The sequence below is a fragment of the Colius striatus genome, chromosome 14 (assembly GCF_028858725.1).
Source record: "Colius striatus isolate bColStr4 chromosome 14, bColStr4.1.hap1, whole genome shotgun sequence".
NCBI classification, from domain to species: domain Eukaryota; kingdom Metazoa; phylum Chordata; class Aves; order Coliiformes; family Coliidae; genus Colius; species Colius striatus.
In genome coordinates, this window is record NC_084772.1 from 5,070,725 (window position 1) to 5,097,853 (window position 27,129).

Below are 27,129 nucleotides of genomic sequence, written 5' to 3' on the forward strand. Positions count from 1 at the left end.
AACTTCATGGGGAAGAGGAGATTGTTATTCTGAACTCCAAGAAATGAATGCTGCTTCTTTATTTCAAGAAGCCAAATAACCAAGGGTCTGATCATTTGAAATTCTTAGCTCCTCATACAGGTGTAAGCACTCAACAGTTCCATTCAATGTGATTTTTAAAAAGCCCAAAACACACAAACCCAAAGAAAAACAACAGTATCACTGACAGTTCTTTGGAACAAAGTCTTGTAGGTTTGGTTGACAGCTAAAGATCTTGCACAAAAAAGCTGAGAACCTTCATGTAGATAAGAATAAAATCAATGTTCTGCCCCTAAAGTTGTTTAATTATTATTAATAATAATTCTTTATAGCCTATTCATGCTTCTATTTGATGAGGTCAACTGCAGTTTTAAAGTAGATTTTTCATGGAAGCTTTTGTTGTACTTACATTGGTGATGCAAAACAGTGCGAGGAGGAAAGTGCCAAAAGAGACACCAAATGTGAAGAGCTTTCTATGCTGCTTCAGAATTTGGAAGTCATCTGCCAAGCCAGTGATGACAGCCTCCATTCCACCCATCTGAGGGAGGGAAAGCAAGACCTCTGGTTAAACACTGTTGACTGTTACAAGAATGTAAAACAGATTGCATAGTTAATTCCCAAGCACCATATGATTTCTGATACTTCAGTTGTAAACGACTGGCTCTCTGAGGTTTGATTTATCTTCCTGTGGTAGAGAATTGAGTCAAGGAACTGGATATCAAGTGTTGTGTTTGCTGGTAGCTGTATCATCTGCAGGGCCTTTGCTGACTCACCAGAACAGTAAGTAGACAGTACTTTGAGAAAAAGAATGTTAATTTTAATAAACTTTGGGGAAAAAGCTGGTAACTTCAGTAACCAAACTGCTTAAGAGATTTCTGATATCAAGACAGACACAACAAACACCTAGGGCAGATGTACTGATGAAAGATTCCATTTAGCCATTGATTAACCAAATCCTGTTTGACAAAGGTTTTCACTGACCTAGAAGAATCACTACATAGGAAGCTTGATGCCATATTTTTTTGTTGACAATGTGAAATAATTTGATATTGTTTTCTAGAAGTCAGTGCTGAACATTAGCCATTGTTTTGCAGTCCATGAAAGGTACTTTCCAAATTTCATTGAAATTGCTGGGTTATGTAGGTGGTTATGAATTTTAATTTCTTTCTACCAATCAAAGCATTCCACTCCTCTCCACCAAGAAGCTGTGAAAATTATTTACAGTCTCCTCTTATAATACATAAATTTATTTGCTGTTTTGGGGAGTCTGGTATTGAAAGATCATGGCAAGACCTGCAGTGCTGGGTGTAGTACAATAGCTGGTTAGCAGGTGTTGACAGAGCTTGTCCCTTTCCTATAAGAATTTAATGAAACAGATATCTTTGGTTGAAATTAGTAGAAGAGAATTATCTAAAGTTTGAATAATTCCTGTCTACAGACAAATTTCTGGGGAGAGTGGGTTAATATTTTATGTTCTCAGAAGTTGTTACTATTGCTTCCCCTTGTTAATTCTCTATGTCAAGCTAGAAACCTATGTCAGAAAATGTTTGCAAACATTTGTTCCATTTTCTCTCCATTTCATTGTTGCTTGTTTAAACATGCATGATCAAATTTCTCTTTGCTTAAACAATTTAACAGTTCCATTTTTGTACAGATGTCTGTATTTCTGTGCCAGTGCAGGCTTAAATGCATGAATAGAAGTATTCATGTATAATTATTCTTCTTTAACTTTGGGGCTGTTTTATTTGTAGCTATAAAAATTTTCATTTTCCCTTCAAGGTCTTGATCAGGTAAATATGGGGGGAAAGTTGAGACCACCATAAAAATACTGCTTGACCTGAGTTTTCTTAGGTAAATGAAAAATCCTGAACAAAACATAAAGAAGCAAATCCCTCCCCTTTTAGGAAGAAAAAGCTAAATGTGGCCACAGTTTATAGTTCTGAATATTTTAATTAGCTCCAGAAGCTTTCTGCATTTGTCCAGAACACACTTTTTCTAATCTGAAGCCCAGTGTCTTTGTCACTCAAATATTTCTTTACATTGTCATAAATTTACTGCTGTTGCAAAGTTAACTGTTTTGTACCTAAACCCTTTTAAGCATGTATTTTCTTAGTTCTGCACTGTTCCTGGTGGTCATTCATGTCCTCACGGTATGCTAAACTGTTCCTTTCCATTCTTCATGTTTGCCTACAGTTGAAAAACGGCCAAGCTACAAACTGAGATATAATCTTGCCTCAAACTGTTGAATAAGGATTCAGATCTTGGTGTAGAAAGACAAAGGTCATTGAATATGATCTGAAAAATTCAAACACTTCAGAAACATTTAGACTTGAATGTGACATTTAAAGCTCAGACCTCACTGCACAAGACCTCATTCAGCTATTTGCCAATGCTTATCAAAGCTTCCTGCTGCAACCTCATTTTTCTCAGTTTTGCTTTCCTCCATGTCTATTCCTCCTCTTTCTTGTCCTTGAAAATGAATGAAGTTTCCTGAAGTTGTAAGCAATGGAAACACTGGGTTTTTTTTTGCCATTTCCAGCAAGAAGTTCCTAGATTAGCTTTGTACATTCAGAACTACAAAAGACACTTCTATCCTTTGAATAGTAGGAAAGGCCTACTCTGCTAAAAATGGTGAATGAAAGAAAGAAAAGTTCATCGTTCATTATTCCTTAAAGATTGTTTGTTTTTTCTAGAAATTTATCAACCTGTAAGCTGAATATAACAGGATGTCTTGATGCCTCTGGCAAGAACAAAGCAGTACAGAAGTTGTTAGGGGGCTTGGGATATTTTCTGGACTGAAGTTTCTGAGATCCTGAATATCACAGTATAGTAAGGCAACACATTATGGACAGTGTAAATACACTCGATAGACTAGATATTTCACAGTGATATAGCAGTAAAATTAAGCCACTATGGAAATATTCTGATATTGCTAAATTTACAGGAAATTCTGCATCATAGCTTGTAGAAAAAAAAAATCATACTACTTTAGGACATTGTCTGTCTTAAGCAGATTAATGAATTTCAACACATGTAAAAATCTTGTCTAGAAACCACTCTACTCAATGTCTTACTGTGGTTTGTGTTTTGCAAGTAGGGTTCCAAAAGGTTATTGCAGGTTCATAGAACTAAGAGTTCATAGCAGTAATGTTGGGTCATACCTTTAAACAGTAATAACTGTTGATGAGCAGACTCCCTGTAAGGTCATCAAAGAGCAGCACTGAGTAATTATTTGCTGCCTTGTAAAAAAATGATCTTTTCCTAAGCCTTTTAAATATTGTAATGTTATTAGTATGTGTGTAATAACTCCTTGTTTAAGGCTGCTACCTCTCCAGTTACAGTAAAGGAAAAATGTCAAAGCTAGGAGGAGCAAACACTCACAGAACTGTCAATGCCAAGAGTGAGGAGCATAATAAAGAATACTACAGCCCAAAATGTAGATCCTGAAAGAGTTGAAATTGCCTCTGGATACAGGATGAAAACTAAACCAGCTCCTGAAATGGAAAAGAAAAAGAAAAGTATGACTAAATGATGTTTTTTAGCTTCAAAGAAGTGTTCATTTTAATAATATAAACTGCTGACTAGGTTGGCTTTTACATCAGTCCACAACACACTCTAAGCAGCTGTTAAAATTTTCTGTATATCAAAAATATATCCAAAATACTTTAATAATGTACTCAGGACATTGAAAAGAAAAAATTCCATCCTTTTCCAATTCTAATAATATTTTCTGAGATTTGCAACCTTATTCACCGTTTTTGTACTATGCAATAGAGACAGAACCGTGGGGATCTGGACTCCACTGTTTTGCGTGAGATCTCTTGGATGTGATGAGAGACACAGGAACTGAAATCATGGGTGACCTGTTACCAGTGAAAGGACTCTATAGCTAAGCTTACCAAAGCTATCCAAAACAGTAACCTATGGCACTGAATAGCAATACTTCAGCAAGATACAGTGCAGCGTTAAATGACTGTTTATTGCCCAGGCTATACTTTTGAGAGGCAAGGTGGTGGGTAAGCTCAATTCAGTAGGGGAAAGATGAACCAGTGACATTTAGAGTTCACATTTCAGCGAGGCATTTAAACACAGACTTTTAGTTCCAAATGAGTTAATTGCATGAGATTTTCACACTCTTGTTTGAAACAAATATAAACACATTCCCAAATAAATGGTGGACAAAAAGTGGTAAAAATTCCTACCTTCGGTGGCTACATCTTCAATTTTAACTTTGTGCTCGTGAGCCATGTAGCCCAATATGGAGAAAATTGCGAATCCTGAGATGAAGCTTGTGACACAGTTAATGGTACTAGTCAGCAAAGCATCCCTAATTGTGGAGAGAAGAACAGCCGAGAGAAAAAAACCCACAATTTAAGAACTACACGGGGATTGTCTTATAGGAACAGAAAAATGCTTGTGAAAATGCAAGTTGTGCAATTAGCCCAATGATACAAAGCTTGTATCAGCATACTCTGCTAGGAAACTACCTACTTCTGGCTAAATTGAGTTCAGTTAAAAAAATCAACGGTGCTATGTTAAATAGTGAGATATTAAAGAGTAATGTTATCCTCCTAGATGGCAGCTGCAATACAGCAACAGAGTGGTCTGAAATGAAGCAGTCTTACTATTCAATTCATGTGAGCAGATATTCAGAAGTATTTTCAGACAGCTCCAGGAGTGCATTTTTAGCAAACTGTGCTGTCATTCAGATGGCATTGGATAACCGTCCTTAATCTGTAATCAGGTCCCCTCATCTATGAAGTCAACTAGGTTTCTCTGAAAAAAATGTAACTCTTGTTTATCAGATTGTTACAGTAGTGAATTTAGTTTAAATATTATACAGTGTGCATCATATAATAATGACTGTACAAAGCTTTGGGTTTAATCAATCCACCTGTGGTATTATGGTAGTCATATGCTTTTCCTTGGGTATTAATTACCCAACTTAGATGTACGTAGACTATACATATTTAGAAGTCTGCCTAATCTGCACACTGTCTTGTATGTAATCTTTTGCTGCATATGACCTTTAGAACAGGGGACGTGGCTCTATGTACATTGCTAATGTTGATGTGACTTGGTGGGTGCTTTCTTGCCATCTGTTTGCTCTCTGTCTGTTCAGGCATCAGTTCATAGACTGCAGCCTGTTACTGGTCATCATACCCATCACTGGAGGAGCCCAGCACGCTGTGCTGATATCTTGCAGCCTGGTCAAAAGAGGAGGAAATCACCCCTCTCCTCCTCTCACTTGGCCTGCAGCATACAGGGTCACGGTTTAATGGTGGCCTTGGCAGTGCTAGGTGAGCGGTTGGACTTAATGATCTTAAAGGTCTTTTCCAACCAAAAAGGTTCTATAATTTCCTTTTTTTCAGTTACACTACTTAAAAAACATGGGTGCCATACACCAAACTTTACCTTCTTCCTTATATTACTTTATACCATTGAAAAATTTATGTCCTCCATCAATTGGAGAACGACTGCAGGATCAAGACAGACAGGATTGGACTCATAAACTCATATGCTTTTCAGTTATTAAAGAAGAAAATGGCTAAGTACTTTTCACTGATAAATGGCAATAGTAGCCATTGTTTCCCACAATTAAAAAAGCATTCTATGCAAGTGAATAATGCTTCTTTTCACTTAGTCGATCACTGGATTATATGATGCTTATCTCCTCCCAGACTGAGCTCTCAGTGTTTTGCATGTAAAACTAGATGATAATTTAAGTACAGATGTTCATATTTTCTGGCTCTGCTTTTCAGTGTTGTTACATTACTGATACTACTCCTTGGAGGAGGATATGTTGAAGCATAGATTGGATAGTATAGTGCTGAGGCATGGCCTTCACTTGGAAACTGTATTATCTTCAATTTGTTCTGTTTCAAGAAAGCCTTTTGAATAATTATGTCAGTACATTATGAAGTTATTTGACCAAAAGAAGGATATTTGTGTTATAAATGGTACTGAACTGAAGCTTGCTTTTTGTGGTTAAAACTAAAACACAGTATTTAATGAAACTACAGATTACTCTTACAGGGAAAGCAAGGTGTATGAAGCAACATTAAACAAATACAGTAAGCTAAGAACTAAATAATATAATTTCACATATAGTCTGTGGTGTTTTATTAGTTTCAAGTGGATTTTTTCCATTTCAGAGCAAAATTAGAATACAGAAGAAAAACATTTATGTAGGGACCTGCTATGAAATAAATACAAAATGATTTGCAGAAGATGATAAATGTTATTTTGGAGGGTTGCTATGGGTAGCAGTTCTCAAGGCTCCTGAAGGGTTCTCAAACCTCTTAATATTACTTAGTGCAAATAATTAGCTGGTAACCTAAAGTTGCTCTGGGTTAGGTACAAAGTCAGTGGAGGTACAAAGTCAGTAGAAGCATTCCATGATTTCAGCTTTCAATCTGTTTAAGGCAGTCCAAATCCATACATTTTCTTGTACCTTTTCACTTAAAAGGGGTTTTTTTTCCATCCTTCAGTTCACAATGTATTTATAATACGTGTACTTTCTGAATTTATATTTCATGGGAAAATTTAAAGTGGAGCTTGTTTTCATTTCCAAATGGAATGTTAACTAAACTTCTACACATTGGAAGTTCTCAGAAGGTGCAGAACAGTTCTGGTTGAATTTCCATGGCGGTGATTCAGCAAAACATCTACAACTGACTTGATTTAAACTCCATTCCTAAATTGGAGCTCAACATAAAATATCAGAAATATTATCCCAAGGCACAGAAACACTCTGGAAACTGGAATGCTTCTGCTTTTAGCTCCTGGACTAATAAGACTTAATTCTGTGTTCATCGTTGCACTTAATGATACTTTTGAAAAGCAAATGCAAGCACAGTTTACACAGCTGTCTGGAGTCCAAACCTATTCGTGTTCTATTTTGCTGTGCAGCAAATATCTTGGCAGGTTCTTGTTACTAAAATTTCTATAAGAAAGACTGTTTCAAGATTTGGGTTGGTTGCTATGTCTACACAAGACTGACCATCATTGATAAATGACTGAAGATAAAATACAGTTTAGTACTTATTCCAGCAGCAACTAGAGTGAAATAGTATTCTGAGCAGTAGTGAAAGAATAGACTTACCTGTAACAGTTGTTGTCAAACTTATTGTAACTGGCAAATGCAATTAAAACGCCAAACCCGGCTCCTAAGGAGTAAAATATCTGAGTAGCTGCATCAATCCATACCTGCACAATGACACCAACATTGTCAGTGTCAGATCAGTCCAAAAGCTGCATCAGGGAAATGCAAGAAGTGTGCAAGACAAATGGCTTTTGAAAAATGGTCAGCGTTCATGCCTATGTGAGTGCAAGTGCATCCCAGTCCCCATGAGATGTCACATGGAGCAGCCATGATCTGCAATGGCTGAATCCAAAAGGGTAAGGACCAAAGTGAGTGAGTTCTCAGTGCATGCACACTGCCACCGTGGTGAGGTGTACCAGTTGGATCTGTACTTCTGAGCTTTTGCTGAGTACTGAAATGATGACATGTTTTTTCTCCTGGTTGACAGAAATACACTTCCAATAGTTCTTGTTCCAAGTTAGTTTGGCATGTATAACCAGAAAAGTAAAAATAGTTAATGGGTCAAGAGCTATGGGACATTTTCTTTCCCATAAGAGAGCTTTCTTCATGGGACTGTTAATACACTTTTTCTTGTTTCAAAAATTGAAGCACAACTGACACGCTGTGAGCAGAAACATGAAGGTTATCTGTCACCTTTTCCACTTGAAATGACTATCACAGGACTCCTCCTCTGGTTAAGATCTTTTAATGCTACAACATTTTCTAAACTGACTCCCTCAATCCAACATCCACTCAAGACCTGCAGACAGCAGTCAGGAATGATGTCCCAGTGCTGGTTTCCTGATCAGAATCAGACTGGATTATACCTTTATCCATCTATACAAAATTAGATCCAATGTATTTGTTCAGTAGCAGCTTTCTAACAGATCTACACAGGTTATACATTCGGATCTGCACAGTATGTGGCCCTATAAAATGAGGCAGACCTTGATATTGGTCAGGATGCTCAGAGGCCTCTGTAGGCCATTACTTTTTGGGAATGTTTTGCAATGTTGTTAAATGACATAGTGAAATGTATAACTTTCAATAGTAAGATAACACCATACTATTGAAAATCTCATTCATATGAAGGAATTTGATTAGCTGAGTTAGTCCTGACTTAGTATGTTCAGCAAGGTTTTCACAGACCAGAAGTTTTGTTTACCAGGTCAGCATTTAACCTAGCACTATTTGCTTCTTGAGAGAATTCTTAGCCTTTTGGGAACTAAATTTTTGCATGACTCAATCTTCATGTATAAAAGGTGCTGCAATTTACAGGGTGCACAGTCAAAACATGGATTTTTTTAAGGGAGCACCACATCTGAAGCTGTCCTCATACAGGTTCATTGGGTTCAGGCTGAGATAGTCCTGTTGTGAAGAGAGCTGGAAACTTAGACTATCAGGGAGGGTAGACTAGTGCCTATACAAAAGCATAAATGTGGCCACACTAATAACAGGGGCCACAGGTTTAATGACCAGGGGATGGAAGCAGAAGAGCACACTTACCGTGGCTTCTTTCAGTCTTCTGAAATCTATGTGCAGGTATGCATTTATTCCATTGTATGCACCAGGCAGGGTTATTCCATGTATTAACAACACAAATAGTACAACATAAGGCAAAGTGGCTGTTATCCAAACAACCTGCAGACAATAGAGATTCCCAAAGGTTAATCAGATGTTTAAGATGATTTAAGAATGTCTTGAAAAATACAGCTGACACTTTCTTGGTTTTATCCATTTGGTTTGCTGGAAAAGCTCTTTATAGGATGTCTTGTGGGAAAATGCTGTTATGAATTATGAGTCTTTACATGTGTATGTTTACATTTACCACCAGTAGGAGACAGTTGTAACAACAGGAGACTTGTGTTAGACTGCTGATTAGCTCTTTGGCTGGATATTTGTTTACTAAACAAGCACAGTCGGTGCCTGATGCTAGGCAAAACTTTCGTGAAAAAGCTCTCAGATCTGTCCAGCCCTAGAAGTTGTGTCAAATTGTTCTCTGAGAGTTGTCAAACAGTAACATCAAATTACTTTCATAAGATATTTCTCTTGTTATGCATTTTATGTAATAAAAACAAAGCATCTTCAACCATCAAAACACTAGTATATTTGGCTAAGAACAGGAGGCTTATTTAGGGCAATTTAAAGTCTTTCGAAATACTTTCTGGATGAGACCACTAATGTTGAAATGAAAATAATACACTAATAGAGTTTCCAGTTGGAACATCACACAAGCAAAACTTGTAAACAAAATCAAGGCTGAATTGGGACTGTGTGTTTCAGCTGTACATATAGGAAGGCATCTCACATAGTTTGGTCCCCGAGGATTCCTCAGAAGCAGAAATTCTATAATTAGGAGCCTTCTTAAAGGAGAGAAAGAATGAAGTTGAGATAGAAGGACAGTATTAGCTCTACCTTTCCTGAAGTCTTCACGCCTTTCCACAGACTAAAGAAAAGAATGATTACCACCACCAAGAGGCAGAGGGAAAGTTGCCAGCGAGGCAAGCCAAGGTCATGGATTCCACGGCTTTCGTGCAGGTGCAGAACTCCTCGCCTACATACCAGATACACAGAAACAAAGCGAAGTCATTGGGCGAAGGGGGCTTTTACATGCCTCATCATATGGCCAGCAGAAATGGATGCTGCACTGCAGTTGTAGTTGCCCTATTGACATTGCTGGCAGTTAGTGTCATCTGTTCTTTGAAGCCATGTATTGTACTTCTTCCCACAATGCTTTGATGGTCTCCCTGGACCATTAGTGTCTGTCTAGCAGCATAGTGCCATACTGATAGCGCTCTCTCCTTTACTGGAAGTGTTTGGGGATTTTGGAAGTGTCATTTATTTACTGAACACCAATCAAATGCCTAGGGAAGCTGCAGAATCTCCATCCTTGGAGATCTTAAAACATGACCAGTAAAGGCATTGAGTACACTGATTCACACTTGAAGTCAGCCTTGCATCTGGGTAAGGAGTTTTATTAGATGACCTTCAGAGACCTCTTTCAGCCTAAATTATCTTACAGTTCTAGATAAGCAAAGAGTTGGTGTCCTGCAACTTCAGCAGTTCCAAAGTTACTTTCAATTTCTTCTTGAACAGGCTATTTGGAGGCTGCAAAAAAAGTGGTTGGGTAGGAAAAGCAACAGTTGATAAATTTAAATTTGATACAGTACTTTGTGTTCTTCACTGAGACAGTGGAGTGAGAGCAGAGGAAATTCTGTTGATTACCAGGGCAGGCTAACTTATTCTTTTGAGATCTACACAGTGAAATAGTTGAAGTGTTGGAAAGAGCATTTATCCTTCTGACTGGAGATATTTACAATTAGAGTTCACAACAGACATTGTGTGCAATGGGCCCAGGGATATGGGAGAGGTGGGGATCTCCCTTCCTTTAACTCAGTTCTATGCTGTTGAAGTGTCTCTTGCTGCTTTTATAAATGTAAAAACTGTAGAAATATTTTTCTTTACTGAAAGCTGTATTTGCAAAGAGGAATGGGACTGTGTCTGGAGCCCTGTACTAGAGGTGGACTGCAGAGCTAACTCCTGGTTCTGATACGGATTTGCACAATGCTGGCTCAGGTATCCATTTTCTTAGTATTTCAATGCCCATTCAGGTAAAATGATCACAACATTCCTTGTCTCTTCTCCTTTCCCTGTCACCTTTTATTTGCTATATGCTGCTTGTGTAAAATAATTGATCTATGTTGGCTTCTCGTAGCACTTGACAGTACAAACAAATCAGTTTGAAGAAGTTCTTTTCACTGGAGAACCTTGACATGTTTTATGAAGATAACTACATTTCAGAGAAACTGAAGCACTGAGTGATTTGCCCTGCATGACTGCACACATGCAGACTAACGCCTGAGGAGTCTAATTCCAGCCTGACTGACTGTCCCTGTGCAATCTCTTATTGGATAGATGATACTTCAGAATTATCTTAAGCACTTGTCTTATCAAGTCAGAGATGAGTCAGATAGTTGAATAAATTCCAAGATAGGGTAAACCTGTGTCAACTTAAATGGGGAAAACTGAAAAGCATTTCTGTAGTAAGTAGAATGCAGAAACATGCTGGGAAAATTAAGGCCCATTAAAATGATCCATCTATTAATTTGAAAGAGTTGCATACCATTCCTTTTTGATCCCTAAAGCATCAAGATATGATCAGCTAAGAATTGTAATAGTTCTGTTCTGTAGTTTCTCATGTTTAATAAGAAATGATGTATTTTTTAACTGTTTCTATGATTAATTGCAGATTGGATAAAAGATACTTTTAGAAAGCATCCTTCTAAATTAAGCAGCTGATCTATTTCTGTTGCATTATGAGGCATTACAAGAGTAGTGACCATGCTTGTGGCATATATTCAAGAACGTTCCTATGTAAAAAATATGAAATGAATTTAACTCTTGTTATACAACAATATAGCTATGTAATAATACAGCTGTTACCTGTGGAAACAGTAAAATATAGAGGCAGACTTCTTGGTATTTCATCTAAAAACCTATTATCTTTAACTAAAGGCAAATAAACAGGTAGGTCTCATTCAAGTTTTTCTTAGAGTGTGAATGAAAGCTTCTTGTAATTCTGCCAATATAATTTGCCAGAGGATTCACAGGTCTAACTGAATCCAGGGCAGGGATGCCTGATTCCATTCTAAGTTTACCAGCTTGGACAGTGTTAAGTATAGCCAGGAAAAGTTTCACAACTTTCTGATCAGAACATTTGTCCAGGATGTTGGGCAGGTTTTGTCAATCTGTGCTATCAGAGTTACACTGCTGTCACTATCAGAGCTAGATGTTGTAAAGAATATCTTTTGAATTATGATATGTTCATGTCTACAATTTGCATTCTTTGTGCCCATTTACATTTATTATTGTTCTTGCCCAAATATTTTCTTTATGGTTTTTAAAGAAGCCCTCTTCCTTGTGTCTTTACTTTCCAAGAAGCAGCTAGCAATGTGTCTCATGTTTGGAAAACTTGCCAGTAGTGCCATTTCAAATGCAGGATTTCCAGGTTTTCCAGGAGAAACTCCATTCCAAGAGGTCTGCTCTCTTAATTGGGTTAAGGGATTGTAAAATAGGAAGAGAAAAATACTTTTGTAACCAGTCAAAATGGCTGTGTAACTTGGCAGCTAAGCAAGAGAATCTTCATAAACAGCTGTTATTTCTGAGCTGTAATTCTGGCAGGCTTTGCTTCAAGAAGAAGCTTTTTTGTTTTTCCTCTGTGACCTCTGAAGTTAATTCATAGAAGCTTTCCAAAAGATGACCTTTTGGAGGGTTGCTGGGAAGTAGTTCATGAATGTTTACCTTCTAGACTCTACATTTCTGTTCCAGTTGCACCATAAAGTATAAAATACATAGTGCTAGACTGCAATTTAGGTTAAGATGTACTAGCATCTGAAGAGATAGAGGAGACAAGCAGAAGCCAAAGTATTAAACTAAAGCCTCTTAGTTTGAAGGATATAGCTCTGTTATGTTCCTTGAAAAACAGACATTTTTGGAGAAGGGCAAATTTGACAAGAACTTTGCATTCATTGCATTCATCCAAGTTAGCACAGATCAGCAATACTAGAGAAACTCCAGTTAGCTCAATTATGCCACAATTATTCTTATTTCACATCAAAGAGTACTTACTTCAGGAACAGCTGAGGCTGGTTTTAGTCTGTCTGTATTGAGGCAAGTGGAGTGATAAACCCCTGACTGGCTCCTTTAGATTATGACTTAGTAACTTTCCTTACACTAGCCACAAAGAAAAAAGTGAAGTAAAAGATATTACCAGATTCCTCATTCAAACTCTGAGTCTGAGAGACTGCTGAGGGACATGGTTTAGTGGTGGGCTTGGCAGTGTTAGGTTAGTAGTTGGACTCAGTGATCCTAAAGGTCTTTTCCAACTGAAATGATTCTATGATTTTATGTTGATATTTCATCCCTCTGTAGATCTAGTGAATGCTGAATTCCCCAAAAAAAGTTTATTGTTTGAGGATACATGGCAAAGCAGTTAGAACACACATGCTCCCAACTGTTCCAGCCCTTAGCAAGTTAAGTGATGCTTTAGCCAGCATTCTTAATGGATCTCAGACAAGAAGACTAATGAAAGAAGAGACCCAGCCTCTCCAAAGAAGCTGTTGAGCTTTCATGAGGCTTTACTGACTTCAGAAAAGCTGCATGGAAAGACACAAAGTTGCCAGAAAGCCAAACATAGGAATAGGCCCATGCACCTCAAAGGGAGGACTTCTGACACATTTAAACAAGTGAATGCTTACTTTATGGTTTGACATTTGTTGCAGTGCTGGGTCCCTTACACAATGAGGGCATGTTCATAACCTTTTCATGGACTAATGCTTAGATGCAATAGTTTCTCCTACAGAAAGCAGCACGTAAAGCACTAGTGGTGATGGCAGTGCCATGTTACAGAGAACATTTGATGAAAACCGGGCACACACAAATAATTAGGTGTTTAGTTGTGTGTGCCACTTTTATTGGTTTTGCCCTGAGCAATACGTGCAGGTAGAGATGTTCCATAGAGAAAGGCTTTACTGCTGCTTGCCAGGGCTTCAAATGTGAGGTAATAGTGGGGAGGGGCTGCAGCACTACCCTCAGCTGCTGTAATTATTGCTCAGAGCCTGATACTACTACCAAACTACATAGCATTCTATATGTAAAGATAAACAGTTAGAATTCCTCCTATAATTTAGCACAAAGCCAGTCAAATGCATAATGTGCAGGTCCTGGCATTAGCAACATCTCATAAACCTCCCCTGCAAATTTAAGTTGTCATTCTTCCAGTATTCTAGACTTGCTACACAAAGGTGTGTTGTAGTTTAGGGATCATTTCCATAAAGCTGTCCAAAGCCTACAAATATATGTACACACTTACATAGATTAACTTCCACTGTACTCACATTTAATTTCTTTTGTCTTTGTGGAAGTAAATGGTCAGCAAATCTGAAGATTTGAACATACATGAAAAGTTAACTTCAAAGCTGCATGTGTAAATGTTTGTGGAATAGCTGTTTTATTTTATGCACATAAGTACTTGTATCAGAAATTTCTGTATACTAATTAAAAAGAGAAAGATTGAGTTACTTAGTTGAGTCTAAAGAAGTCAACATATTAAAAAAAATGTACAATGTGTAGGAATGCAGTGTGTAGGGATGCAAAAATGTTACTCAGACTACTAGTGTGTAAACAATGCACCCAAATGCTTCCCAAATATGCCCATGAAGTTAATATTGAATTGATATCTAAAGCAGCTTGCTTAGTGCTTTGTCAGCAATGTGGCCATAAATTTCTCAAATAAAGTATTTAATAACATACCTGATTCTAACTCCACTGAAATCAGAGGAGTCTTTCAGTTATATCCATGGGATTTTGTAGGGGCAAATATACAGAATCTGACTGGAATTACTGTTAGTCTTTGATCGTGGCATCTCTATTGAAGGTAATCAGATGATTGCTATCCAACTTCAAACCTCTTAGAAACATCTTACATCTTTCCTTTCAATTAAGACTCAAAAGATGAGTAAGTCTAGATGTCTAGAGAGGTTCTTAATTTCTCATTGCTGAGAAACTCTCTAATTAGTTTATAGGGTGTGGACGTTGCGTGAAAAAACTCTTAAAGAAGCTTCAGATCTATTCACTAGAGATTTGCTGTCCAGGAAAGTGATATATCATTGAGAACTTCTGATCATGTTTAGGATGAGCCTAGATTTTTTTTCTTACCAGATGTAATTAGAAGAATATGGCGCTATCCACTCTCATTAGTTCTTGCTGTCTGATTCAGTTTTTATAAGCATTTATAGGCAGAATTGCTTATGCTTACTTTTGATGTTTTCTCTTTTGGGAGTCGCTGCTTCACAGTCACTTTACAAGGATAGGTTTCTGCACACTCCTTTTGAGCACATACTGTTGATCACTCCATATGACATGATATTGAATGATGTGGATGGACCCTTTGGCCTGTGGTGGTATTTCCAATGAAGACTTATACCCTAAAGCACAAACCTATTGGTTTATAAAAGTAACTTTTGCTGTATACAGTGAGGGTTTTTCAGGATAGTCTTGGTTCACACACTCCTTATAAATTTATCACGGAATGGCCAGGGTTGGAAAGGACTTCTAGAGATCATAGCCTGGTCCAAGCCCCTGCTAAAACACGTTCAACTCAGTCAGGTTGCACAGAAACATGTCCAGGCAGGTTTTGAAAACCTCCAGAGAAGGAGACTCCATAACCTCTCTGGGCAAAGGAACTTCTCGTGTTCCAACTTGTTTGTAAATGTGATAGACATAGGCTGCTGTGACCGAATGTTGCTTTTAGTCCTAGTTCTTAGGTAGCTTTTTGTAATTCCTCACAGTTGGGCAGACCTGTGAATTCTGTGAATTTCCTTTACTGAATCTGTCATCAAAATTTCTCTGTAAAAATGTGGTTTATTACTTGAACAAAAAGAACAGCCCTGAGAAAAAGTACTATCACAGGAAAATAGTCGCAGCTCAAGACATTTGTTGACAATTTCATTTTTGATGAAAAAATTGCCAGTATTTGTTCCTACAACAGATCATAATTTTTTACAGGCACAGTACCTCGTGAGAACAGTGCTTTTTGTTCCTCCAAATTGGTATTTTGTGTCAGTGTAAATGAAAGCAAGATGCTAATAAACTTTTCCCAGACACAGGAATGGAGAGAACAAATATAAAGCAGATCTGTATTCACATGAAGTATTTAAATAGGAGCAATGTGGAGTAGATAGGGGAACCTTTTTTGCAGTTATGTACTTGTTCTTCCAAAAAAGAGATGTTAAAAGGATAGAAAGTCCTTTGCATTTTATGTTTAATTCCAAACCATTGAAGGGGAAAGTAATTAATGTGTGTCTCCAAAGAAATGTGGAATTGCCATTTTATTCCTAACTGGATTTCCCTTATGACTGACTATGACTAGCAGAAGGGCATCAGTTGCTTTCAGATTTTGGAGTGCCTGCTTTGTTAAGCTTGTAGTACACAAATACTTTCTGATTTACTTTAATAATTTCTAATCAAGTATTGTAGAGCTCTTATTCCTTCCTGTTGTAAGCAACTGTTCCATTGATGTCAGTCAAGCCTGAATGACTAAATAAAATTACTCTCGAAATCCTAAGTATAAAACCACTTCATCTTGAATTATTGCCTAGAGGCTTTAAAACAAAACCCAACATGTTGAAGTCTGCTCATCACTGCCCTGGCAAGCAAATTGCAATTTGAAGTGATTTCTTCCAAGTTTGAGGCTTAGAGGTTCCCTCCCCACCAAATACTGAACAGCTGAAAGGTTTGGCCTAGATCCTTAGCAAGTTTTCCCTTCTCTCAGTGTTAGTGGTGAGAATTCACACATTTATGTTGAATTTAGAGGCCTTTAAGTTCCATCAGTAACCGTAGTTCTCTGGCAAAGCTCTGTTGAACAAAAAGTGAATAATGGCTATCTACCAGGAAGAACCAGGTGTGATTCCTACAAAAACATCGGGGTCAAGTTCAACAGTCATTCAAGCAGTAATGCAATATGGCATAAAGAAACCCAATATTCTTAAAGGGATATTCAGCTTTTAGTTGAAGGAGTTTTCAGAGGGAATATAGCCACTCAATTCCCTTACTTAAACTATTACTTAACATACTACGTCTAAGAACAGTGCTTCATTTTGTAAACCCACTATACTGATGGATATGAATACACTAAAATTTTGCACAAGTTTGGGTGCACACCTGAGCTGCACAGCTGGGCTCGATGAGCTAATACAAATACTGGATAAGTGAACGTAATGCCCCTCTCAGTCCCTGTTTTTACAGCTGGGGAAGCAGATGTTATAGATTGTGTTACTTGAGTGGTTATTATTCTAATTTTTGAAATATCATCTACTTTCTAATAAGTACAGGGCCGAGGGACTTAATTATATCCCTAAAATTCAGGGATCAAAGCATAATGAAATGTTAAGTTCCCTTTTTATTCTGAACTTCTGAAAGCTCCACCTTGAATCTATTTCACAGTGAGGAAAGAACCCTAATATTTCAAGTTTCAGTGTACAGATGGCATCACAAATGGAGCTGTTCCTTAGATCAGTGGAACTAAATCAAAACATTGTGATTAGATTCCATCACAATCTCACCTACTACAAAGTCTAAATCATATCCCAAGCGTTCTGTGATAACAGAAAATGCATAGGACCACTTTAAATCATGAGGGAGCAAAACAAGAATATGGGGGTTGCATTTTGCTTTACAAAGGCTTAAGCACAAGAAAATTTTAAAGATGACCTATTTTTAAATCCTGTTGAAATAGTTGTTCTGTAATAGTGCAGTTCTCTGAAGATGCTGAATGTATCACGTTTTTTACAGTTCACTTCAAAGTCAGGTTCCTTGACTGTATGTATATATAGCATTTTCCTATGAACGATCTATCTTTACATTTGAGTTATGAACACATCATATATTGTCTCTGTAAGGGCAACAGATTTCCAAGCTGTCATTATTTACGTTGTAGTGAGCTCCTCTGAGCTTAAACCTCCCTTATTGTTTTCAAAGCTCTGAGTTTAGTTTACCCAACCCCCTGCCAACAGTTTGCATGTCACTACAGAACATTCACTGTCCTCCTTTTCAGAGGAGAAACAGCAGACACAAATGTTTCAGTACTATTAACACACAGACCTCAGGATCCTTACTCTAGCTAGGCATTGTCTAACATACACTAGGTTATTTAAGGTAAAAGTGGTGACCCTTTTTTATACAGGGTTGGATTCACTGCTCAGCAGGTGTGTACTCTGATATCCTTCTATTCCCAACATAGAAATATTGATTATTCAGATTAATTCAACAGCTGATTCAATTAGGCTGATGCCCATCCTCCTTTTTTTATTCTAATCAAATCCCATTTTCCCCTGGAGGTCCATAGTGCCATTATTTATACACAGATTGATGTATATCTTTTATAGTTCAGTTCTTAATTTATATAGCTTTTTGGTTTTCATTCCAACTGTGCCTTTGCCTGTCTTGGCCCATACTGCAGAATGCTCTTTTGCTTAGGAATCAGAAAGAGCCCATCTTAATACAACTACAGTGCTTCTGCTTGGTGCTTCATCTCACTCCATTGAACTCTTGAAGCAGCTGAGCAAACAGAAGTCTCCTCTGAGATATTTTGCAAGAAGAGAAACAGCACAAGCCTGTTGAGCTAGTGATTATTTTAAAGCCTTAAAGTCAGCTTAGTATGGCATGTAGTTGTCTTTTTCAGAATATTGCTGTGTTTCCTTGCCCTGGCAAGCAAAAGTGCAAGCAAATCTAGTGCAAGTAAAAGTGGTACATCTGTGTCTTTTGTCCAATTCCATTTTGCTCAGTGATAAGTATTGCATTTGTACAGAAGAAAGCAAAGCTTACAGAGGCAAGAGTCAGTCACACAGGAATACAGATGAACATTACAACTGTGTTTTAACTTTGGTCTTTTGGTGCTTATTCTAGAGGCTGAATGCCAAGCTATTTTACTTTCCAGAGGAAACAGTCTTAGAAGAAGAATTTTGAATAAATAGCAAAGTCAAATCAACACTTACTCATAAAATTCAGCTGCAGGAGTGAGCTTGTACTTGGAATATTTGGTACCATTGCCAAGCACTGATGCGTTGAAGAGTCTGGGATCTGTACAGTTTGGGCTGTTCCAACTGTTGTCACAGTTTGTCCAGGGGAGCTCAAATGTGAATGATGAAAATAGATAATACAGAGACCAAGCTATGATAACGTTGTAGTAGAAACCCACGTAAAGAGCTATGAGTATCACTGCATAGCCTACACCTAAAGACAAAGGAAAACTAGATTATACATTCTGTTTTACATGCAACAGTATATGCAAACACTGTAGTTAAACTCAGCCATACATGGTTGCAAATTCATTTTAGCTCTTCAGCCAATAAAAGGAGTTTTTGACATACACATGTGCAGAGGTGTGACGTACACACATGGAGATACAGTGTCACTGACCTTAAAACAAAAAATTACATTAATGATTTTGGAAAATTAGTGGCAAATCCAGCTTGCCAGGAAAAAAAAGGAAGAAATTAAGCAGTGCCACGTCAAAGTTTGCTCTTTTAGATGTCTGTTGCTGATTTGCTTTCAAAGCAGATTACACACTCGTGTTAGGAGTGAAACCCACCTCATCTTCTTAACGTCAGAGCCCTTAGCAACTTTTCTTGGAAAAGTAAAGCTCAAAACTTAAGTGAAATTTCCCTATGCCTCACATTCCAACCCTGAGCTGGAACAGATATTGTTCTCTCTCCTGTTTCTTTCCCATTGTTACTCTCCATATTGGCCTCAGTTGACATATAACTATGTCCAAACATGGGCATGTAAGCAAATATTGGTGAATATCAAACATGTGGTTGAACTAAATGTGTAGCTTCAAACCATTTCATTATCTCCCTAGAACTTCAGAATCCTCACTGTAAGCATTCTCTTTTGACTTTGCATATTTGTTTTGTATTTTTGCATATTGTGAAGTATGCTCAGAGGGTTCATTTATTGAGGAAGCCACAGAGAGTGTATGTTCTACACATGAAAATGGACATTTTTGAATGGTTTGAGAGGAAGCTTTGGTACTGATGTCAGAGCAGAACAAAGTTTTCTTGCCAGAATTGTTCAGGCAACTTGCTTTACATCATTCTTCCTTCACTCTATGCGTAGCATCATCTCCAAATCCTACCCAAAGCTGTATGTATTACATAGAACAGGTAGAAACTATAGCTGTTTTATCACTATCATCACTGTACTGTCACAGCACCTAACTGTGCACCTTTACTTCTGGTTTACTTGAGTTCAGTTTTTTGAGGTAATGCATTGGAGGCCTAGTAGTTGGAGATGATTTGCCTTTCAAATTTCTTCATAAAGCAAGGAAGTAGCACAAGTATTAATCCTTGGTTTAAAAATTGCCCAAGAAACATGCTGACCCTGAAGGAGTTGGCAGTTCAAAGACTGCTGCATATACCAAAGTTACTCTTTGCTCTTCAAGAGGCTTTTAATTCACAGACCAGATTGCTTATCCCAAACATCAGGGAAGAGTGTGAACATAAAGATGAAACTGTATCTTTAAATCCATGATGCTTAAATTAATCCAACAGATTAACACTCAAACTCTAGTGATATAATATGATCAATAGAATGGAGAGGAGAGGGGAATCACCCAAGGAGTTAATTATTAAATATTAATGTGAATGCTAAAGTACTCTGTATTAATTATATAAGTTGCACTGAAATGGAATGATTTCTGGTTTTAAAAGTGTTTCTGAAATTCCTCCAATTCAGGAGGATGATAATATCAAGATCAAAAAATACCATATCAAACATATCTTAAATGTCACTCCTCTGAAATCATAAGAATATTCAGGAATGAATTTGCTCTCCTGTTTCTAGGTCTAGCTTTTTTCTTAAAAAGTAACACTGCACCACCCACACTCTCAAATAGATACTTGAAAATGCATAGATGAAAACAGACTGTGTTGCAAAGGTTACAGGGTATATTTTTAATTGTGTGCATTATGAGAGCATCTCATTAGAAGCAGAGTCCTTAGAGTTCAGAACAAAAATATTCATAGTTAAAATCAGTACTATAGCGCTGTTCATTTACAGAAACTGTTATAAATTTGTGCAGACTGTGTACTTTTCCTTTGAGTGAGATTTGAGCTATCTCAGAAACAACTCAAAAGCATTAGCAGTAAAATGTGTTGGTATGTTATCTGAAGATTTGGGCAAAACTTTAAAAGTACTTATTTTACACTCATGCTGAAGTGTAAATACAACTTGATGCTTATTACTTTTTGAGAATCAAATAACTTATGCTATTCTATATCCTAGTAATAAGAATGCTTAAAAATCAACAGTAATGTATGTTTAGTCCACCTTGCAAATGTCAGCTTAAAAACACACCTAGAATGTCAACAAGACTATACATGAAATAAGTGCTATTTTCTTTTCTCATCATCTTTTCAATCCTGAAGTCAACAGATAAAGAGTACCTTAGAGCACAGTGGTATTTGCCTCAAACACTCTGAGATGCTAAAGGTCTAATTTTTGCAGTTAGGTTTTCAAAACCCTCATTGCCATCCAAAGGTATTAACTGATACTGCCAGGAATTTTGGTTGAGCAAGAGTCTTCAGGTTCCTAAGTGTTGGGATGAGTTTTGTCTCCCATTAAGGGATTACAGAAGGGTGTCATGGGTTTGTGAGGAGCAGCTGTTTGTTTGGTAACAGGGGAAGTGGGCTGCAATGCTAGTCCCCATAAGCAGTTCTCGAAACAATCTCTGGCTCTGAGGTGGACCCACCTCCAGCCTGGCCAGGCCAACGTGTTGCCTCTGTTATCACTTTTTCAGAAGGGAAATCTGCAGTGGAAAGAGAGGTGAAGGAGTGGTACGAGATGAGGCGACCATGCAGACCCCACAGTTGGAGAAGGAGGAAGGAAGGAGGAGCATCAGACCGGAGACTCCTCTGCAACCTGTGGTGAGAATGCAGGCTGTGCCCCTGCAGCTCATAGAGGGTAAGGGTAGGACTGAGAGCCACCACCAGCTAAGGGTGAGTGTGCCTGGATGTGCAGGAGACTGTGTGAGGAGGTGGCCATGGCACAGGCTGTGCTGGAGTAGTGCCTGTGGGCTGCAGAGACCCACACAGGGGGTGGAAAGGAGATGCAGCCTTTGGGATGAACACACATCTGAGCAACCTGTGCAGGGCTGCCCAGCCTGTGACTGACCCCATGCTGGAGCAGGGAGGACCATTAAGGAAGGAAGACAAGTGCCAGGAGCCATCAGGAAAGAACTGACTGAAACCCACTGTCCCTTGAGCTGCTTGGGGAGGGGATGAGATAGACACACGGATCAGAGCTCTGAGCCCGGGAAGAGGGGAGGAGTGGGGGGAAGGTGGTCTTGAAGGGCTGGTTGTGCTCTTCATCATTGTACCACTGTGTGTTGTCTTCTGTTTGTTATGTTTTTGGTTGGTGATGGATTAAATTAATTTTTGTTTTCTTTTTCTCCTCTTGTCTGTTTTGCCCAGGAACAAAAGTGGTGAGTGAGCCCTTCCTGTCCTTAGGGGTTCCAAAGGCCCTTGGTACTTATGGCTGATCATGGTCCTTTGTTCCTAGATGGGCCTAAACCACAGCAAAGGGCTAGCTAAATCTATATGAGTTAATTTTAGATTTTTATGGCATATATTAGCTTGCTTATTTAATTTTATTATATATCTATTTTTTCTGTGAGTTTTGTGTTTGATAAGTAAAACCCTGCAGTTTTCTTATTCTGCAGTACTAGAGCCCTTGAAGAGGAATGCTGTATTTTGAGAAAGAAGACTAACATTTGCTCAGCATAACCTATATCCAAGCACCAGATCCACTGAGTTTGGATTGTTATTGTTAAGCTCCTCAGCTTTTGTCAGTCATGGGAAGAATGTGATCTGAATTTTAAGTTTCTAAGATCAGCTAAGCTTGACTGCTTTCGTTTCAGATAGCTCTGTGTTGAAAAGGCTTTTACACAAGATTTTAGATACAATCTGGTATATATATATGGGAATTTACATTTTTTTGCTGGTAAACCATGCTTAAGAAAATTGTTGAGGCTCTTTACAAATACTTGTTTCATGTACAGAAAGAATATGGCTTCTTTCACCTAGGGAGAGCCCTTTATCTCTGGTCAATGCCAAATATCCTGATCAGTATCAGTATCAGTACCTAACCTGGAGTATTTTTATCTTGCAGAAAGCAACTCAGTGCTCAAGGCAACATTCCATGCATTTTATTCAGTGACAATGGAGAGTCAGCCCTAGAGGAAAACACTTAATAGGAATAGTAATGTTCAGGTTATAAAGATTGCTTTTCATTGCTAGATTTGAAAACCACTTTACAAAGTTTATCAGAATTGTTGCTTCCATTTCATAGGCAAGAAAAGCATGGTACACAGCCACAAATAACTCATATGATGTTACAAGTCTGGTGGCTGAACTACAGTCTTCATAACTTCATTTTAGTGTTCTAGGCACTGTGGTAGGCTAAGCTCTGCAGAGAAAGCTCCACACAATGAACTGAATTAAGTCAGTGATCATCTTTAGTTACTGAAGGAGACAGGGCTGAACTGACTTGGACAGGATTTGGTATTTCCAAATGTCTGCACTGCCAACCCCTCCCTCCACCTAGAGACACCCAATTCCTCCCACACTCCAATATGCAGGGGACTAGGAGGACAGGGCTGAACTGCCCCTGCTTATTTATCTCTGTTGCACTCCTCAGCAATCACTCTGAAGATGATTTCTGTGGCTTTTCCCATGTTTTGCTTCACCTGTGATAACAAAAGGCTTCTGACTTCAAGGGCTGGGGAAAGGTCAGAAAATATCATGCTGTCTGTGGAAAGATGAAAGACCTTTACTTTGTGATCACAAGTGTGTGGCACCCTCACAGTGCCATGTGAGTGAGCAAAGCGACACTTACCTTTGAAAACTGGGCAGATTTTCCACACAGTGGCAGCTCCTTCTCGGTTATACTGTCCCAGTGCTAATTCCATATAGAATAGAGGCATTCCAGCAATGATTAGGAAGAGGATATAAGGAATAAGAAAAGCACCTGGAAAGAGAATAATTAGACATTAGAGTCTATGTTATAGTTACATTTCACTTTCTCTGTTGCTGACTTTTACTGGCTAAAGATAAAGCCACTGCCTTTGGGAAGTAGAAAGGAAACATCAGGAAGGAAGAACCCATGTTCTCTTGTCTCTTTCCCGTACTCTTTTTAAGGTCTCCCTCTAAAAAAAGCTGTAGACCATGGCTCCTATTTCCCCCTAATGTTTCCCCTCTGATTTTTAGCTTGAAAGGGGAAAAAAAAATCACTTGTCCCTAAATGTTAATGTCTAACTGAAGAAGAAATGATTTGGAATGCACCTGCAGAGCTAAAAGTGAAAGGGAATATGAAAAATTGTGTTAAGTTTTTTTTTTAGTGTAGCATGTTCAAATGTGAGCTAGAGGCCAGCAACAGAGACAAAAAAATGTCATGCAAGTTCCTATGAGTGCAGTTTCAATCATATCGTGTAAGATGTCTGCAGAAACCTTGGGCTTGAAAATGAATCACTACTGGGCAGTCATGGAATTTAGGCTTCCATGGCATATTTGGGGTTTTGCTAGAATAAATTCCCTTATTGTTATGAAATGCGTTAGCACAACCCTTTCTAACCTATTGATACTCATTGCTATCAATGTGGACAATGCAGTAGGTCTCACTGCTAGACCCATGTGCAATGTCTTTATCAGGACAGTGTTGGGCTGCTTTCACTTTTATGGAATACATAACTTCACTTGATTGAGGATTCTCATGTGAGTTCATACTTGTCACAAATATTACTGATGGAAAACCAGATTGTTCTCTTAATCTTACCACAAACCTACTTCTAAGACTAACATGCTGTAGCATAATACAAAGGACATTCGGCATTCCGGTGTAAGTTGAAATCTTGCAGTGAAACAAAGTTTATCAAGGGAAACAAAGAATGGCTTAAAGCTTTGAGAATGTATCCTAAAAGCTGAAATACATTGTTTGTATCACTGGGGGCAAGAATCTTCTTATTCTTGATGTTTAAATGGAGTGTACTATGAATGTAACCTGCATTTACATAAGCTACTGCAGTGCCAGTGATACACGTTTTCATTATATTTCAGCATTGTTCATACTTTCTGTGACTGTCATGTTGGACAGGTCTATGTTTGAATATTGTTGAGAAAAAAATGTTTCTATTCAACAAATACTTGATACCCTGCAGTTCTGAGCTTTGCTCAGTGTTGACACATACTCAGCTAAATTAATCTGGGATACTACATATTGCTTTCACTATAAATAGGATCTAGAAAATAAATATTTGGGGGATTTACTGTCAAATTTCTTGTGCATGACAGCCTTTGAAGTGCCACACTTGTCTTGCTTTGATAGTACTTCACTGTGCAGAGCTGACTCATGAGCCTGGCTTGTATTTGGTAAGGTAAGGAGTTTTCACAGAATGTTGTTTGATTAACTTTAATGTCAAGAGCCATGATGTCACAAAGTGAACAGGTAAATATATGTTTGAGAAAGTTAATCCTGGAGATGTGTAGTGGACATATATATTAAATGCTAATTTAAAATAAACGATGGTCAAAATATCATTCCAAGTGCTGTAAACTAGAATGGTATACAAGTCCTTATAGGTAACATGTGTGATATATGATCAGCCTTACTCTGTGATTGCACAAGGGCTCCATCATAAGATTGGTTGTATACAGTATCCTATGAACAAGGGGTAGTGTTTGGGAAGGAGACTTCATGCTATCCTGCATGTGTGAACATCCTGTGGGCCAGGGAGTGGCTAAATGGACATCCTGGTGGTGGGCCTCTTGCTTTGGGTCTGTTGGTGTGAATTTGAGTACCATACCAGACTTCTAAAGGAGCAGCCTTGCTATTAATGCCTATCTGGTACATGAAATCAAAATGTGATAGGAAGAGTGACGTGATGCCAGCTGTGTCACTTTTGCCTGTGCCATTGCCCACAGAAACTGTGCTGTAATTGCATGAATCCAGTCAGGTGTATCAGACAGCTGAACTCGTAGGGACCACACAGTTTGGCTAACACTTCAGACTATCTTGCCAAGATTTACCTACCTTAGAGAGCTAAGGGAATGTAATCTGTGGGATTGATGCACTGGCAGTAATGTACTGATAGCACTCAAGGGGATTCCACTCCCCCACTGTGTGATGGCATGGGGCTGAGCACACAGCTGCATTCCACAAAGCAATACTGGTTTCAGCAACCATTAACAGTTCTTATATCCTTTTGCAGCTAAAAATCTGAAGTAATTATCATGTGTAACAGAACTCTGACATAAGAGACATACCTGACTTGCTACTGAGTAACACACAGCTCAAAAGCCACAGGTTTTCCTTGGGCTGTTGTGAGTTGCTACATCTCTCTGTTAACAGCTTTAATGAGATCCATGTATATCCCTTAAGGTATCAGTGTATATATGGAGTTAAGAGAGCCTTATGTTGTATGCAAAACTAGATTAGGTCAGACCCTCAGCTTCTACAGGAATCATTTGTGTAAAACTTTTAAGTGGAAACTTGTACAGATTTTTTTTTAAGAACTATTACATTTCACAAATGAAGGATAAAAATACAAAACAGGCTTTGCATTCCTGTGTTCAACACCAAAACATCTTCACTTTGGTATAACATAATCCCCACAAAGAGTGCCTTCTCCCTCCATTCTTCAGAATTCACAGCATCCTAAGGGCTGGGAAGCAAAGAGGAATACAGCTCTAACTACTCTTCTCCGTCCTACAAGGAGGTCTTATCTCACTTATAAATGCCAGAAAGAAAGAAGCATTAATTTACTAATGACTTAAAAAAGATCACTTAAACAGCTGCTGTTATCCTAAAAGCATTTGCACATACAAGAAGCAATCCAGGGCAGGGATATTTGAAACAGCTTTGAACTATTTGTGCTCCTTGGCCTTCTGTGTTTGTTACCATGGTTGTTCTGGTCAAAATGTTAACTGGCAGGGATGTCTGCTAAAACAACAAACTTTGAGCAAATATTACAGTATATTTTCAGATAGGAGTGTTTCCAGCACTTGTGAAGCAAAAGAGTCTGAAACCAAAGATCTCCCAATTGGTGAGGCGAACTACAATCTATTCTCTGTATCCGATCAACACTGCTTGCTTTTTTCATACAAAATAAATAGTGCTTTAACCAATATCAATACAATGATGGATCCACAGGCAACTAGGAAAATGGTTGGAAACTCTGATCTTTCTGGACTCCTATGAATGAAAAAGGAAGTCTCTGATGCAGAGATCTTGAAATCTCGATGGTACAAGATCACCGTAGGTAGTACAACTAGGTAATCAGAAAGGCAGGCATCTCTCAGTATGTGAATGGTATTTCTGGCTCTTTAGCAGACTAGCTCCTAGCTGGCTTGCACAGCCACTTAGGGCACCCCTGAATGAGGCAAGCTTGAGCCTGCTGCTGACTCCTGGGAAGAATA

At 38.3% G+C, this 27,129-nt stretch overlaps 1 protein-coding gene across 1 annotated transcript in view; it reads right to left on the reverse strand.

Moving 5' to 3' along the window:
* The window catches only part of SLC6A2 (solute carrier family 6 member 2), a 61,478-nt gene that overhangs the window by 15,341 nt on the left and 19,008 nt on the right, over positions 1-27,129 (reverse strand). The window contains exons 3-10 of the mRNA XM_062007305.1: positions 23,555-23,686; positions 18,655-18,892; positions 9,518-9,656; positions 8,609-8,743; positions 7,124-7,227; positions 4,221-4,345; positions 3,400-3,512; positions 428-556 (exon numbers count right to left, since the gene is read on the reverse strand). Of these exons, the coding sequence (XP_061863289.1) occupies positions 428-556; positions 3,400-3,512; positions 4,221-4,345; positions 7,124-7,227; positions 8,609-8,743; positions 9,518-9,656; positions 18,655-18,892; positions 23,555-23,686 (1,115 nt within the window). The remainder of the gene's footprint in view (positions 1-427; positions 557-3,399; positions 3,513-4,220; positions 4,346-7,123; positions 7,228-8,608; positions 8,744-9,517; positions 9,657-18,654; positions 18,893-23,554; positions 23,687-27,129) is intronic.